Source organism: Tarenaya hassleriana, unplaced genomic scaffold, assembly GCF_000463585.1.
Source record: "Tarenaya hassleriana unplaced genomic scaffold, ASM46358v1 Cleome22, whole genome shotgun sequence".
NCBI classification, from domain to species: Eukaryota; Viridiplantae; Streptophyta; class Magnoliopsida; order Brassicales; family Cleomaceae; genus Tarenaya; species Tarenaya hassleriana.
This window is the reverse complement of record NW_010965541.1, coordinates 2186439-2202860: the sequence shown is the minus strand read 5'-3', so window position 1 is coordinate 2202860 and position 16422 is coordinate 2186439. Positions and strand designations below refer to the sequence as shown.

The following is a 16422-nucleotide window of genomic DNA, read 5'->3' as shown; positions in this document are numbered from 1 at the left end:
AAAGAACATGAATTACAACTTTTTTTCGTTCGAGCCTAATCCATCCCAAGAACACAACTCCCTCTGAGTTTGTTCCCCCTTACAACATGAATTCTATCAGCCCATACACTATGTATGCCTCGCACACCCCGTGTAACCCTAGACTCGTCTAGGCCCTTTGAGCGGTTCGCCTGTTTTTGAAGGCTCCCCCTCAGATGCACTTCACTCTCTCTCAAGTATCACTCACCCGTGTTTCCCACACCTATGATTCTCCAGCTCGTTTGCTCTTTTCTCTCTTTTTCTGTTCTGCTGGGATACCTTTCTGTATCTCCCAAGTCTTGTATTTATGCATAGCTCCTCTTCTTGTTTACAATATTTTGCTCAATATCTTCTTTTCCTTTTTCTTGAACTTTATTCCTTTTCCTTGATCTTTCCATTTTTCTTCAATGGCATGTTTCCTTTTCTCTTGAGATCTTCTAGATGTTGAATCTTCTCTTGGTGTTCTTTCTTTGCATTAACATTCTCCCCCTTTTTGACTTTATGCTTATGCACACTTATACTTGAACACACATTCATCCACTTTGCTCCTCGATATCGTACTCAACGATTTCAACCATGCATATTCGCTTAGCATCTTCAATCATACACCTTTCGAGCCATTTCTCCCCCTGTGTATAAGCATAAATTCAAAACCATACCTGAGCATTCGATTGCTTAATTCTGGGCGCGTGTCTTAGGACCTTGAGAGAGTTTCTGAAAATCTAGTTGTCAACCCATATGTAGCAATTGCTTGATGTCCTTTGCCCAGTTAAAACACACTTGTTATCCGCATTGGTCACAAAACATGCATCCTTTGTAAATTTCACCTTCATGCCATTATCACATAGTTGACTTATGCTGATCAAGTTAGCCTTTGATCCCTGAACTACTTTGACATCTGTCAATTTGAGGAAATCATCACACTCAAGAGTACCTTTGCCAATAATCTTTCCTTGTTTTCCATCTCCAAACGTGACACTGCCGCTTCTGAGTACTACTTCACAATTTGTCAACAGCTCTTGACAACCTGTCATATGCCTTGAGCATCCGCTGTCCAAATACCAGACAACGTCTTCACTCGTATGCCCAGACGTACATGCAACATTGCATGACACATCGGTTTTACGAATCCACCTAAGATTCTTCGAAGGATGAGACATATAAGAGTGATTCAAGTTCGAATGAACGTACCAATTAGAGTTCCTTTTCTGTCGTAGATAATAGCAATTCCTTTGAATATGTCCTCTCTTCCCACAATAATAGCATCTTCTGCACTCTTTTTGCTCTTGAGAGGTTCGTAGATCCACTTTGACTCGTGGAGTATTTCTGACAGTGCCAAAAGTACTTTGTACCAAGTCAGGTACTTCTCATTCAAAATTTCCTCCAGACACAAATGTTGGGTGATATTGCTCCTTTCCCGCATATCCAAGCCCCGATTGATCTCGTGAACTCCTTCCCTGTCCAAGTAGATGATCCAACTTACCAGTTCCACTTCCAAGAAGATGAAGATTTTTCTTGGTCTCTTCAATCTGACATCTCATGAGCGACGCTTCTTCTTCTTTTTGGGACAATTGATGTTGAGTAGATGTCAGTTAGATCTGAGTATTTCTAAGTTCCTTCTCCAGCCGCTTCTTCTCATCCAACAAATATATGTTCATTCGAACTAGTTTCGTCATTTCTTTGTATAACTCGTCCTCAGTTATTTCTTCATCATCACTTGAATCATCTTTCAGTGTTTCTTCTCCTTCTTCAATGATTCCAAAGAATGCAACAGACTTAGAAACTTCTTCATCGTCGCTGTCCAACTCGGTTTCCTCCTGCTCATGGGTGACAAGTGATTTTTTGTACTCCATCTCGGTATGCCCATAATTAGTTGAGTCAAATATTGCATGCTTCTTTAGTGCTTGCATCTCCTTGTATCCATCCATCGTGTGAGACTGAATTATACACCGATATGAGAGGAAAAATTTCCTACGATCAGTAACCAGACTCTGATACCAATTGAAAAAGTAAAACTCACACGATATTGCTTTCAAAAACTTGTCAACTGATTCTATTCATTTGTAAAGAACATGAATTACAACTCTTTTTCGTTCGAGCCTAATCCATCCCAAGAACACAACTCCCTCTGAGTTTGTTCCCCCATACAACATGAATTCTAGCAGCCCATACACTATGTGTGTCTCGCACACCCCATGTAACCCTAGACTCGTCTAGGTCCTTTGAGCGATTCGCCTGTTTTTGAAGGCTCTCTCTCAGATGCACTTCACTCTCTCTCAAGTATCACTCACCCGTGTTTCCCACACCTATGATTCTCCAGCTCGTTTGCTCTTTTCTCTCTTTTTCTGTTCTGCTGGGATACCTTTCTGTATCTCCCAAGTCTTGTATTTATGCATAGCTCTTCTTCTTGTTTATAATATTTTGCTTAATATCTTCTTTTCCTTTTTCTTGAACTTTATTCCTTTTATTTGATCTTTCCATTTTTCTTCAATGGCATGTTTCCTTTTCTCTTGAGATCTTCTAGATGCTGAATCTTCACTTGGTGTTCTTTCCTTGCATTAACATATATAATGAAATATTTTCAAACAGTTATCACAAAACCCAAAAGAAATATATATAACTATATACAAATACAAAATGGACCGTTATCATAAATCCTAAAAAAAAATATGTAAGTTCAAATACAAAATGGATAGTTTCTATAAAGCCTAGAAAAAAAATGTAATTCTTTCCAAACAAAAAATGGAATTTGGGTTACAATGTGAATAACTACAATGAACAATCACATTCTGATTGGCTTTATTTTATGGCTCATAACGAGAAACCCTTTATAATTAAAAAAAAAAGTATAAATCAAAAGAACCATTCACATGAAACATTATAAGAAGCCTTTGGTCACATCTTTAATCATAACTAAAATGAAAAGCCACAAATTTCATTTACAGGAATCCATTCTTTCGGTATAAGTTTATGAACCTTAGACAAATGGAAATGGAAATAAGATAAATTTCAATCTAGAGCTCTACGGACTTTGGTTCTGAAGAGGAGAATGTAGAGTTTCTCCATGGAGAAATAAAGGAAGCAGCCAGTGGAATGTGTCACGAACGACCCGAAATTTGAGCCCACTATGCAATGCCATGCAGGTCCATACACTTTGTCGAACTCCTGCACATTTCACATGTACCAAAAACATGTCACACGCATGTATGTATATATATATATGCACCCACATATAAGTGACCATAACACCAAATTAACACAATATACATATAGCTATAGCCACAATACACAGATTTTTCACATTTGTCTTAAATACTCCCTGATGCGTGTACCCTTTTGCGGCGTTAGATTCACACTTTTATCTTGCACAAAAAAAAGTTTCACTTGTACATATTTCAGCAAATGAAATACAAAAATCTTTACGAAAAAATCAAGATTCAAACTCCTAATTGGCGAGAGAGCACGTATAGTGAACACTACTATACCACACACACATGTACACACAATATATATATATATATAGCCCTTGTATAGATGTGTACTTATGAAAAGTCATGGAAGACAAAAGAGATGATGTTATAGTCAAAGTGCAATGCATTAATGTGGAGTGAGAGAGATAGGGATCGTGAAAAAAAATGTTAGAAAATAAGGGATAAGGCGCAGCGGACCACATGGGGATGTTGGATCTTATTACAAAATCAGGGAAAGCAATAAAATAAAACGCCCTTTTCAAAGTAGCTGTACCAATTACAAAAACAAACACTCACACTTCCCATTCAAGATCCCCATATATTTACATCTGCCATCCTTTTTGTATCATATGATTTAATACTTTGGTCCCGCATACAAACTATTAATAGGACAAAAAAATAGAGAACATTAAATTGGATTTATTAGAACAACAAACATGAAATTAATGTTAGCTTTCGGTAATTCTATATGAATTTTCATTAACCTTAAAGAGAATAGTACTACTAACTAGATCTGTCATGTTCACACATTATGCTAGAAATCAACAAGACAAACGACGTCATGTTCCTAAATTATATTTATGAAAGAAACCCTAATAAAATGGATGGCATATACATGTGCATATAGTCAAAAGAAGAGCTATGGCACAATCACCAAAGAGAAGATAAGAAATTATAAGAGAGAGATGTATAGGTTTACCTTCTTGAGGTTGAAAGCCATGTGCTTAGAACTAAATTTGTCCAAACTATCAAAAGTCCTTCTGGCGCACCTAAAGGCGTGAGACTGCATGAAACCCGGCATGTCCACCGCCACTATCTTCACCGACAACATCGCCGCCGCCGCCGCAACACTCATCGTCTCCACGTACGACACCGATCTCCTCCCTCCCTCCACCACGACATCTTCTTCTTTGTACGGAGTTTTGGAGATGTGGGTGTTGATGTTTTTGCATTGGACGGTTGTTTCCGATGTGGGAAGCGGGAGTTTGTCTATTTGTGACGGGATTATTCTGGTTTTCTCGGATTTGTTGTTGTTGCTGTGTTGATGTCCGGATGATGATGATGATGATGATGATGATAATGATTTTATGGAGGTGGAGAACTTGTAGAAGCTTATGATGAGACTCTTCTTCTGCTTTTTGACTCTCTCTTCATGAGCCATTGCTGTTTTTTGTTTTTGGGTTTGTGGAAGAAGTCCGCATTGTTTCTTGTGCATAGTGCATTTATATAAAGAGGTGAGTGAGGAAAAAGAGCCGTCTCTAATAGTATTCTATTTCATTTACTCTCTCTCTCTCTCTCTCTATATATATATATATATATATATATATATAATATCGTATTCATATACGTACCACAAAAAGTGCCCATTCCATTTTTACGTGTGTACATACATACATATATATATATAAACAAAAGCTAGCTAATTAACCTTAATTAATCTCTTAATGATTTAGCCAGCTGTGTTTAGTGATATATTACGTATGTAACAACCACATCAAATCATATGTTGTCGAGTAAATAATATGATTTTTAGTTCTAATTTATATGTATTTGTCCCGAGGGCAAGTAGTCAACCTCGCGTATAATTTATAAACCGAATTACTTGGTCAGCATCATTCACAACGCGACAATAAATAACAGAGAAGACAAATTAAATAATGTGGATTAGACAGTGAATGGAGGTGATTAGTAAGAATCTAACCACGTGGCTTGCTCAAAATCAAACGGGACATACAAACATGGAGGATATATGTATATATATATATATATATAATATCGTTTTTTGATGTGTTTGTAAAGTTATTTTATTTATTTTATGTGATGATATGTTTTATATTTGGTTAGCCTATCAATTTATGTTTGAGAAAGTCCAACATTGGTCCATGGACCCCCACCATCTATGCATTGTACATTCATAAATTCTGTTATCTTCTACTTGTTTGTCCATTACTTTATATGTTTTTCCTTATTTTCTATATCTTTGTCCTATTACTTTGTTTCACATCTATTATTTCATGGGCTTCTTTCGTTTTAAAATTCTGTCGGTTTGAGTACTAGATGTATACATGATTTTGATGTAAACTCTTTTTAAATCGAGTTATATCAAAACTCAAAATTATTTTTTTTTTAAAATCTTTATAAAAATCTACAATATTATTCTTGAAATTATTTTAAAAAGTAACGGCTTAGGTGGAGATAAAATCATAAAACCTAGATAACAGCTACTATAATTCTATAAAAAAAAAATATATGAATTTTATAGTCAACCAAATTTCAATGCTCTAAAAGCATAAACACTTTTATTCGAGGTCTATCTCAAATTCTGATGTGCAACTCTTTGCACCGTTACCCTCTGCAGATGCAGATGGAACGATTATGATTTATAATAGTTGCAGACGATTAAAAAATCGACTGGTTAAATCCAAGTGAAACGCAACTCTACAACAAAATACGAGATTTTTAATCGCAATTTCATACCTTCATTTCGATAGCACCGGCTAATTAAAATGACCAAAATATCTTTTTTAAATTCAATATTTTTAATAATAAAATTATTTTTTACCTCAAAATAAATTAAATTGATAAAATTTATAAGTGAAATTTTTTATTTAATTATTTTATAAATTTAGTAAATAATCTTTTAATCAAATGATAATAAAAAATTATAATTATTTTAAAAAATATATTATATATATTAAAATCATGTCCTTTTTATTAATTTAAATCAAATTACAACCGCTACTAATAACAACTTATCGATCAGTCAATATTAACTATTTACAATCGCTAAAAAATGCAATGCAAATGTCGATACCCACAACCACGCCGGTACAACCAATTTGGATCCTTAGACTCTTAGCGCATTGACGTTTGAAAGTTTATTTACACATCATATACATAGGTAATTGACTATATATATACATAGTGGTACGACTGATTTGTCCAATCCAATCAATGTTTATTTCTATACTTACATTGTTATAATTAAAAAGTATAATCTATTTCTAAAAGCATGGGGTATATTTTCGGTGCGTTGTGTGATGAACTAAATTTGATCTTGAACTATGGCGTTAATCTGGTTCAAATTAATTTTTAGATCAAATATAGTTTCAGATAATTGATTAAAAATAAATCGGACTATACCGAAAATTAATTTATTATCCAAATTATGAAAATTATAAAAATAATATCTAGATATTTAATGTAGGATTCTTACGAATCCGAACTCGTCGTAAACAAGTTGTGCCTGTGTATGTGTTTGGGTTTTGTTTCTGTAAAAGAATCCATCGAAGTACTCAACCAAATTAAAACATCAAGAATCAACCCTAAAACAATATAAGCTGAGTTAAAATGCATGATCTAAGATCTAAAACTACGTCAGCTTCTCTTCTTCATCACCTTCTTCCTTTGCATCTGCACATATCTTCAACTTCATGTTTTTTTTAGTTTTGACTCACAAAAACCCAACAGAGATGAACCATTTAAAGGGCTTGGAGAGAATCAACAAAATCACATTTTTCCGAGCACCGGATCTATTTTCCTCCAATTTTTCCGAAAGACGAACCGAACGACCCATCCCAAAGTCCAACTATAAGCTTTTTGACCGCAGCAACTTAAATATGCTTGGAGCTGCAATTACTGTGGCTGCTAACATTATTTTTAAGCGTACCAAAAATCCAAAACTTTCAACGCTTTATTAATCAAATATTTGGCTCCATATGTAAGGAGATCCAATGGATAAAAATTAAGAATGTGACCAAAACTAAATCTGTCTAATATTCTGAAATCCTATCTAAAATGGTAAATGTTTCAAAAGCTCACGTTCTAAAAGAATAACAAAATAAAACGTAATCTAAAAGATACATATCCTCCCGTAGAAGTTTTTTGGTGGATGGCATTGAGGTTTGAATCCATTCCTTCCTTAATTATGGTGAATTATCTGCTATCAGATTAAGCTAAGATTTGTTTGTTTTCCAATTAGATTTGGGGGTTCTGCTTTCGGCTCTGAATCGGTGAAACTATAGGCCTTCCATAGCTGTCATAATCTTCGTCAAGCAGAACATCATCATTTTCCTTCAGAATTTCTACAGAGAATAAGAATGAAGGTATCATCCGAGTTTTTCGAAAATGCATAAACCCTAGAATCTCAATTCAGGGTTTACTGTTTTTTTCCCATATGAATATTCGCAGATATCTGTAATGATATTCCACCGCAAATGAAACAAACTTACGAGGAATTGAATTGAGCAGAGCTTTTCATTCACTCAAAGCCATCCATCCACGATCGGTCGGAGGAGACCCATCATACGGAGAAAGCAATCATTAGGGTTAGATCAGAAGCTTCTCTATGGCATCCTGCAATGTGGGGAAATTCAGAAAAATGAGAAACCGTTTGATAGAGAGTGAACATTTGAATCTTAAGGTGGGAGAATGTTGTACCTTGAGCTGCTGGATTTGTGACTTCAACTGGCTTGCTTCATTTGACGTAACCGAACAAGCAATGACCGGTCTTGTTACACCGCATGCTCTTCCTAGTGCTTGTTTCGACGGTACAAACACATACGGCACGTTCTGACCAAAAGAAACAGTTTAGATATTCAATTACCTATTACCTGTTCAACTACAAAGGATGTACATGGAAAAACCAGACAACTGCCATGATTGATCAGAAGCACAACAAGAATCGAGACTCGGAAGAATGATGCATTATCAGAATTGAACAGGGCTAGAAGAACGAGTGTAAAACCAAACATGAAAGACAGACCCAACTCATCTATCTACACAACAGAAGACAGGAAGAAGAAAGACATACACAAAAGCAGAATCTTGTCAAAACACTCAAGGCCTGGAATCTCAAATGTGTAAGCACCCCAATGTATGCAGTTGTCAAAACATCCTACTTACTCGTGATTTACTAACATGGATATGGGGAAAAAGCATGTGCATACACAATAATCATCCACTGAATAATGTTACTGACAAGTGACAACGAACAACAAAAACATGTAATTTCAACTACTAATCATAACTAACCTTATCCTCTGCAAGCAAGGGGAGATGAAGGAGAATCTCGAGGGGCTCTGCATCAGCTGCCATTACCACAAACTCAGAGATCCCACGGTTCAATGTCTTTGTAGCTGAAAGCCCAGAAATCCAAATCCAACAAAAACGAATCAGCGAAATCCCCTAGCCAAGAAAAACCCTAAAATCAGAAAGGACGAGACATTTCTAAGAAGCAATACCTTCATTAGCGCCCTTTTTTAGCTGCTTGTAATTAGCAGCCTGTTGAACAAGATCAAGAATCGTTATCGTTAACTGAGCATCCGCAAGCGGATACGCCTTAGGGTTTACTACTGCTTCCACCTGCAAAAATAAAAATCCGAGAAATTCGAAGGGAAAATTCGGAACACAAATAAAAGAAATCGGAAATAAGATCACAAAATTTCCAAGGAATGGAGAAATAACCATCTCCGACTGAAGAACGAGGGTTTTGGGGAGACCGTTGGAATCGGGAATTTTACTCAAATCACAAGATGACTCGCACCTATTTCACTTGCATTTTTTTTGTGTGTGAAAAGACGAAATTACCCTTAATAAATACGCGATTTTTATCCGTTCGAAAACAACTCCGTTATTACGAGTTCGTAATTAATTCTAAATATAGTTACAATTGATTCTAAAAAAAGGTGGCAAAAAAATTATCTGTCTTATTTTAGTGGTATATCAGTTATATATTAATCGTAATAAAATTGTAAAAAAATAAAACGAAAAGGGTATTTCGTACTTTTCCAACTGAAAAATGGGTTAAAATTGAAATTTTTTTTTTTTTCGGGTGATGTACACTGCTGCGACACAAGTGGTTTATTTGAGTAATATTTCCGTTGGAATAGGGGTTTAGTGACAATGTGAAAATGGAAAGGGATAATTTGCGAGTGCTCAAGTCAACATTTATATGGGCCTGGGCCTGTACCATGTGGATCATATAGATATGGGGCGACTTACGTTAAGGAATTTATGTATTTTTTTTGGTTATTAATCTTTTTATTTATTTATATATTTTCTAACGATATAACAATAACGATTTTTTAATAATTTAGAAATTCACCGAACCTTTAATCTCATTATGGTTTAGAAAAAAATAGAAAAATTTGAGTGAATATACCTCCCATATTTAAATTTGAACCTGAATAAAAATGTATATTTTCTTGCACTACCCAAATTTGTATAATAATAATGATATTCCAAAATATGCATTAAATGTTTTCCATTAAGATTTATATTAGGGCAGATATTTTATTTTTCAAATATGAATCGAATTTAAGATTATAAAAAATTTCGGATATCCACTCTATACATTTAATTCTAAAAATCATGACAGCAGCTCCAAATTTTCCTCTATATTGGGCTCTAATAAAATCTATTTTATTTATAGAAAAAAAAGAATTAGGATAATTTTTTTTTTAAATAGCAATAAATTCAGCTTAAATCAAACATGTTTACATGTGGTGGGTTAATCACGTGTTCAACTCACGCTGGTCGTACGTAACTCCGTACAAGTCGCATTTTCCAACTTGGAATTCTTATCTATAATCTCACTGTTCAACTTTACTTTCTCTATTTCATCTTTGTTTTTTCTCTCTCAAGTTATATACAATACATTTCATAAAATGAAAACGACTTGCACGTTGTAAATATCTCTATAACAAATTAATTTCATAATAATATATGGAATTTTTGTACAACATAGACTACTTTTTTATATGATTAATTTGTTTATATAGCATATAAGAACGTAGTCCAAATATCGGTACGAAATTAGTGTAATCCATAAAAATCAAATTCGATTTAAAAACAGATTTCGTATTTTTTTTTAATAAAATCAAATTAAAAATTGAGTAGTTTAACGAAGGATTTCAGACAAAATTCCTAATGTTATAACTAATCTATCAGGATTTGATTTACCTACTAAAGCACGCAACTTGTATGTCAGTGAATTTCCCGGTGGCTATTATTAGGACACATAACTGTGCAATTTTCTCCTGAGTTTTCGATAATTTTTGGCAAAAATAACGTTTTACTCGGTCCAAGATTAGGAACCGACCACATTTGGTAATATAATTATAACCACCTAAAATGCAGACAAAGTTGACCAATCTGACCCATAAAAATTATAAAATTCCATGCAAATCTAAGATTTTTATTTATTTATTTTTCAACACGACGACTCGGCCACGAAACGCGTCTTCTAGGGCCCCATCTTTTGACATTTCTTTTGCTCCCATCTTTCCTATAAATACAACCGAACTCCCAAAAAAAAAAAACAAAACAAGAACTCAAGACACCGAACCAAAAACACACAAGAGGCGGAGTTTCGAAAAGAACGCGAGAGGGGGTGACCTGAAGAATCTGATCATTCGGATTTGAATTCGAACACAAACAATGGCAAGGATTTTCGAAATATCGATCTTCTGTGTGGCGATTTTCGTGGCGATGGCGGTCGCAGAAGATTACGACGTTGGGGACGATACCGAATGGACACGACCTTCCACCGCCGACTTCTACACCAGATGGGCTGCCGGAAAAACTTTCCGACTAGGCGATATTCTTGGTGGGTCCCTTTTCACTGTGATTTGAAGAGTTATTATTAGGATTGCAAATTTATTGTCGAGAAAGATAGAGAAAAAAACAGCTACATACAAGAATTTGGCAACGGTTTGAGTCGAAATTATATAGAGATATTGAACATATTGACGTATACGTAGAAAGTTGAAGGCGAAGATAATACAAAATGGCTGTGGTTGTGAACTAGGGGTACTGGGAAACAAAAATTTATCCTAAAATGGGATTTCGTTCCAAAAATAGGGTATTCGAGTAACTTAAATTTGGATTCGATTAGTAAATTTATCTTATTTTCGATTATTAAAAATTTCTTTACTTTGTTTAATTATTGAAATATATGATATAAAAGAACGAGTGGATGTGTTTCATTAGATCTATAACGTCATCCATATTATCTTAGTTTTTTTTCCCCCATGTGATGGAATTGTTATCACAAATTTGCCTTATATTATATAAAATCCCAAACAAGCCAAATTGAATAAAATTCTATTTTCGTTTCTTCTATATATTTTTTAAATCGATTAATCTGAATCGAAAAATTCTAAAATAACGGATCCGAATGTTTCCAACGCTATGCAACACAGATTTTCTTTTCTTTTCTTTTTTAATTGAAAAAAAATATTATTCTCTGATTACTCATTTTTAATTATCTTTTTGTTTTTGTTTTATTATAGAATTCGAATTCAGAGAAGGGATGCATGACGTGGCAATAGTGAACAAGGAAGGGTACGACAATTGCAACAAGGCGAATCCAATGACCCTCTTCCAGAAGCCACCCGTCAAAGTCACACTCAACACCACTGGGACCCACTACTTCATCTGCACCGTCGGCGACCACTGCACGGTCGGCCAGAAACTCGCCGTCACCATCGCTGGAGCCGGCGCCCCCCCAGCCCCCGTCTCGGGTCCGACCACACCACCCGGCACCACCACCAACTCCTCCGGCGCTGCCGGCGGCGAATCTCCGCCGTCTGGATCCGCCGCTTCCATCGCCGGCGTCGGTTTCTTTGCCGCAGCTATGTCCGTCGCCATCGCCCTTTTGAATTAGGGTTTTGGGTTTGCTCATACATAGACTTCCACTGTCTTTCATAATTTTTTTTTTCCGGTGATAGATATAATTAAATAGTGTGTTTTGTCTCTTCTTGGTTTGTATCATTGGGGTGTCTGACTTCGTGACATTCCTTTTCTATAATCATCTCATAGTGTAATATTTAATAGAATAAAGTTTGTGTAGACTCCAATCGCATTCACTTATATTTAATAAATTAAATTTTTTAAGCTTTCCAACTTATTAGGGAAAGTATGAACGTAATTTTTGTTTGTTTTAAAGTTTGTCATCCTTTGTTGGAGGTGTTACTTGGTGTTCTTTAATTAATTCAATTTCATATCCTTATCATTTTTAAAGTGTTAGGTAATGTCATGCATTTTCCGAGAATGGATTCAGAAATTCGTGTTTGTGGATAGTAGGGGGAAGAGAAGTTGTGGTAAGTTTGCAAAAATGTTGTGGATTTGCTATTTGAATAAACTGAGCCTAAAATCATCTCCTATACATCTGATCTAATCTAAATCGATCCCTACAAGCATGTATTCATGGTGTTTTAGTGTAAATCAATTTCTAAACAACCTCATGTTGGGGACGGCAGTTGTTCACAACGACAAAACTCCGGCATTTCGAACAATTCCAGAGAAGTACCTGAAATAAAAGATTATTTTGTTGAGGCCTGTGAAACATAATTGGAGCGCGGTGAACTCACAGGATACAACGACCGCGTATTTGGAAGAAGCTTTCCAAATATCAAGTGAACTCTGAGAAATATGCGCAAATATGTTAATGCTCTTGTTTTCTCTATAATGTTTGTTTTTTTGTGTAGAATGAGCTATCCCACGACCTCTATTTATAGTAGAGGGGAGAATCTCAAAATAAAATCAATTTGATTTTTAAAATTCAAATTAGATTTTATTTTGATATTATCTCAATCATATCTCAATCATATTTGATAGATTTTTTACAGATTTGAATCCGATTTGAATTCTAAAATCAATCAAGAATATTCTCTCAATATTCTGCAGATTTGTATTAAAGTTTCTAGAACTTTTCATGAATCAGACTTCTCGGGCTAGTCCCGTTTTGATTCTATCGAATAGACCCAAATCCCATATCTAATTGATTTAAATCAAAAAAAGATTCAAACCTAAATCGGATAGAATACAAAACTCTATAACTCAAATACGATAAAATGAAATCACATATAGCCTAAATTGATTAATACCTAAGATAATTCAAATAATACAGACCCCAAGTACCTTAAACTATGACAAAACAACCCTAATTTATCCAAAGCAAACCCTAAATTGGCCTAGAACCGACCTAGACTAGTTTGAATTTAACAAAGTCAGACATTATTTATCATGAAATCGATATGAACTGGTCCAATTGATCCAAATCAGACCTGAACTAGTCCAATTTGACCTAAATAGGTCAACTGTGGACCAAATCCGATTAATTCTTTGACCAAATCGAAATCAACCGACCAAACCCGGTCTAAACCACCGTGAACCGAATCGTATTGAATTAAATCGAACTAAACTAGATCGATTGATCCAAATCGGGTTGATCTGAAATTAATTTTCGGTTTAACCGACCGAACCACATCGAACAAAAACCCTAATTTAATAAAGCATATTCGACGAGTCAACCTGGTTATTGAATCACACAATTCCTCAACTCAATTATGACTCGGATGAGTCGCCTTCGAGTTTCACCGGACTCAGACTTTTTCCGCCGAGTTAGCACTGAGTTTCAATAGAAACTCAATCTCAACCCATAAAATGCGGAAAAATGAGAGAATCGACTCATAAGGCTCACTTGACTCACCTGGTCCGAATCCTTTCTGCCCCGAGATATCTTCTCCACCGCTCCAGTCTGACGATTCTTGTTGTAGATGGCTTACGAAACTTCGGATTTGCCTCTTTCAGTCGCCAATTTAGCTTCTCTGTCCTAAAACACTTGATAGAGAGTCAGATCACTCACACAGATAATAGATCGAAACCAAAACTAACTTACCTTATCTTTGCCAGCGAACTATCTCTCCCTAGACCTCAAACAGACTCTAATACAACTTGTAAGTATGATATCAAGCCCTCACTGGTTTTCTCTGACGCTCTGATCAACACAAAAAGAATGAAGAAGCAAAAGACATCGGAGTTTTTACGAGTTCGATCACCGCGCGAAACTCGGGCCTACATCTCGGTCAGATGGTACCGGCGAATCCACTAACGATGGAAAGAATAAGCCAGAAAGTATAAGGCTCGACAGATCTCCACAAATCTGGAGCCTCACCGAGAAACCATGAACAAAAACGAGGGAAAGAAGCCAGGAGAAGTCAAACCAGATCGGATAAACCTCTGACCTACCTTCGAGTTGCCGTGTTGAACCTCTGAAAGCCCTCTGCCATGCTCATTGCTTCCTTTCTCTCTCTTTCTTCTCGTCTACTTCTCTAAACAATCATGACGAAGATGTGAAACCTAGGGTATACTGTCTGCTCCGAATGAGGTTTGGGCGATTTGTTGGATTGCGTGGTTTACAAGTTATAAACAGGGGATTGGCTAAACAAGAGCGTACCTAATAGCGTACCTAGCGCAAACGCAACACACAAACAAGAAACTATAAAACACCAATACCGAGTGCAAACACAACACACAAACAAGAAACCATAAAACACCAATACCGAGTGCAAACACAACACGCCAACAAGAGAAAACCGCAAACCAATCCATGTCGTCCAATCCAATCATTCCTGTACAACACAAAGAACCCCTTTAGTTCGGTGCCCATTAAAGAAATAAGGAAACCAGAGTAATGGAATATCATCACCTTAGTAGAGGAGGAGGCAGGCGTATCCTCGGAGAAGATGGAGGCGAAACGTCGAAGTGCGGCTTCGACCTCCAACTCAGCTCCGCTAAACATGGCCAACTTGTCCAGTGCCAAGCGCCACTCCCCGACCGTTGTCTTGGTCGACATGATCCTGCCGATCATGAGGAGTGCTCGCGGGAGACCTCGACATTCCGCGGCGACCGCCCGAGCTAGATCAGGGATCTCGGGGTGCAATGTGATCGGGATTTCTCCAACACCCCTCTTGAAGATATCCCAAGCAGCAACCAGGGACAATGGGGGGACCTCGATCTCAAAATTGGCCGTCATGTGTCGAATAACGTCCACGAAGTGAGTGGTGAACACTACCTTGGATCCGCCTCGCTTGGTTAGGTTATGGAGCCCGATCTCCTGGAGATCCACGCCGGTACGGAGGTCGTCTATCAACAGAGCGAACTGCTTCCTCTCAAGATTCCTCGATATGATGTTCGCCTTTTGTTTTACAGTTTGTGACTGCCATTCCTCGTCGACCAAGCAAAGGCGCGCTCCGATTATCTCTTGAAGAGGGACACCGTCGGACAGATCCGCCCAAATCACAATGTCAAGCACACCAATTAACACTTCTTCAAACATCTGTTTGAAATGTTTGAGGATTTCGGTTTTTCCTACTCCACCAGGCCCGTAAATCCCGACTATATTGTCCCCCTCCATGGTAATCTTGCGAAACGCTTGGTGAAGCAGGTGCTCCCTACCCACTATGTCAGCTACTGGTATGAAAAGACGAAAAGGGGGGCCTGGCCTAGTTACCTCTTGGAAAACTCCAGTGGAAATGAGGTCTCTCACCGTTCCGCACAGGCGGGCTACGAGTGTGGCATAGGGCCATGTTGACCTCCAGCTTAGGCAGCAGCACAGTGAGTTTGATCGCTGGATTTGTTCCTCGCTCTGCTCCAGCAAATCACCAACGAAACTCAAGGTTACCTGCACATCCAAAAGCCAGTGATCGACTTCAGCAGTCCGCACCTTACGTGTGGTGTTCTCCTCTGCCTCTACAACTTCTTCCACACCGGACTTCTTCCATCTGAGCTCGTTTGCTGAATCCCGTAAAGTTCTCACATTCCTTTGAGATTCCATAAATGGTTTTTGCAGCAACTGGAGATTTCTCGGAGGAAATTGTCACAAGAAAACTGGAAGGAAACACAGCCTCCCATGGGGATCAGGGATCTGGGTTTCTTCTGGGTTTCTTCTGGGGGTTTTGAATTGGGAGAGAATGGTTTTTTTTTTATCTCTTGACTGGATTAAAGTAATTTTGAAAGTAATATTACAAAATAAAAGTACACAACATTTGATTTCAGAAATAAAAGTATACAAAGTAATTTCTGGTATAAACCCTCATGGTTAATACCAGAAATAACCCAATTTGTATCGCACTTATTTCAGAAATAC

The 16422-nt window shown here is 36.8% G+C and overlaps 4 protein-coding genes across 5 annotated transcripts; 1 reads left to right on the top strand and 3 right to left on the bottom strand.

The window, feature by feature from the left end:
- Positions 1-2932: 2932 nt before the first annotated feature.
- On the bottom strand, positions 2933-4710 carry LOC104815103. The gene is made up of 2 exons (XM_010543420.1): positions 4189-4710; positions 2933-3183 (listed from the first exon to the last, which is right to left on the bottom strand). Exons 1-2 carry the CDS (start codon positions 4702-4704, stop codon positions 3028-3030), a joined length of 672 nt encoding a protein of 223 aa, XP_010541722.1. The 5' UTR covers positions 4705-4710; the 3' UTR covers positions 2933-3027.
- A 2460-nt stretch (positions 4711-7170) lies between these two features.
- On the bottom strand, positions 7171-9032 carry LOC104815102 (NHP2-like protein 1). Of its 2 annotated transcripts, XR_772044.2 has the most exons (6): positions 8955-9032; positions 8732-8852; positions 8523-8626; positions 7929-8060; positions 7721-7844; positions 7171-7573 (listed from the first exon to the last, which is right to left on the bottom strand). XR_772044.2 is itself a non-coding variant. In XM_010543419.1 (5 exons), exons 1-5 carry the CDS (start codon positions 8955-8957, stop codon positions 7818-7820), a joined length of 387 nt encoding a protein of 128 aa, XP_010541721.1. In that variant the 5' UTR covers positions 8958-9032; the 3' UTR covers positions 7584-7817. The 2 variants fall into 2 exon arrangements, 1 of the variants encoding a protein (XP_010541721.1); XM_010543419.1 differs by lacking the exon at positions 7171-7573 and having other exon boundaries at positions 7584-7844.
- Positions 9033-10803: 1771 nt separating this feature from the next.
- On the top strand, positions 10804-12389 carry LOC104815101 (umecyanin-like). The gene is made up of 2 exons (XM_010543418.2): positions 10804-11097; positions 11783-12389. Exons 1-2 carry the CDS (start codon positions 10929-10931, stop codon positions 12154-12156), a joined length of 543 nt encoding a protein of 180 aa, XP_010541720.1. The 5' UTR covers positions 10804-10928; the 3' UTR covers positions 12157-12389.
- Positions 12390-13876: 1487 nt separating this feature from the next.
- On the bottom strand, positions 13877-16110 carry LOC104815157 (probable disease resistance protein At1g12280). Its single transcript, XM_010543474.1, has 4 exons — positions 14878-16110; positions 14523-14605; positions 13984-14106; positions 13877-13901 (listed from the first exon to the last, which is right to left on the bottom strand). Exons 1-4 carry the CDS (start codon positions 16108-16110, stop codon positions 13877-13879), a joined length of 1464 nt encoding a protein of 487 aa, XP_010541776.1.
- Positions 16111-16422: the final 312 nt, after the last annotated feature.

Bases quoted from the DNA above. Each gene is read 5' to 3' on its own strand.
- LOC104815103 (XM_010543420.1), bottom strand. From the start codon at position 4,704: ATGCACAAGAAACAATGCGGACTTCTTCCACAAACCCAAAAACAAAAA. The intron at 3,184-4,188 runs GTAAACCTATAC...TGAAATGTGCAG, and splicing joins TGGCTTTCAACCTCAAGAAG to GAGTTCGACAAAGTGTATGG.
- LOC104815102 (XM_010543419.1), bottom strand. The intron at 8,627-8,731 runs GTATTGCTTCTT...CTGGGCTTTCAG, and splicing joins AAAAAAGGGCGCTAATGAAG to CTACAAAGACATTGAACCGT. The intron at 7,845-7,928 runs GTACAACATTCT...CCCACATTGCAG, and splicing joins CACAAATCCAGCAGCTCAAG to GATGCCATAGAGAAGCTTCT.
- LOC104815101 (XM_010543418.2), top strand. From the start codon at position 10,929: ATGGCAAGGATTTTCGAAATATCGATCTTCTGTGTGGCGATTTTCGTG. The intron at 11,098-11,782 runs GTGGGTCCCTTT...GTTTTATTATAG, and splicing joins CCGACTAGGCGATATTCTTG to AATTCGAATTCAGAGAAGGG.
- LOC104815157 (XM_010543474.1), bottom strand. From the start codon at position 16,110: ATGGAATCTCAAAGGAATGTGAGAACTTTACGGGATTCAGCAAACGAG. The intron at 14,107-14,522 runs GTAGGTCAGAGG...CAAGTGTTTTAG, and splicing joins TTCAACACGGCAACTCGAAG to GACAGAGAAGCTAAATTGGC. The intron at 13,902-13,983 runs GTGAGTCAAGTG...ATTGAAACTCAG, and splicing joins GCAGAAAGGATTCGGACCAG to TGCTAACTCGGCGGAAAAAG.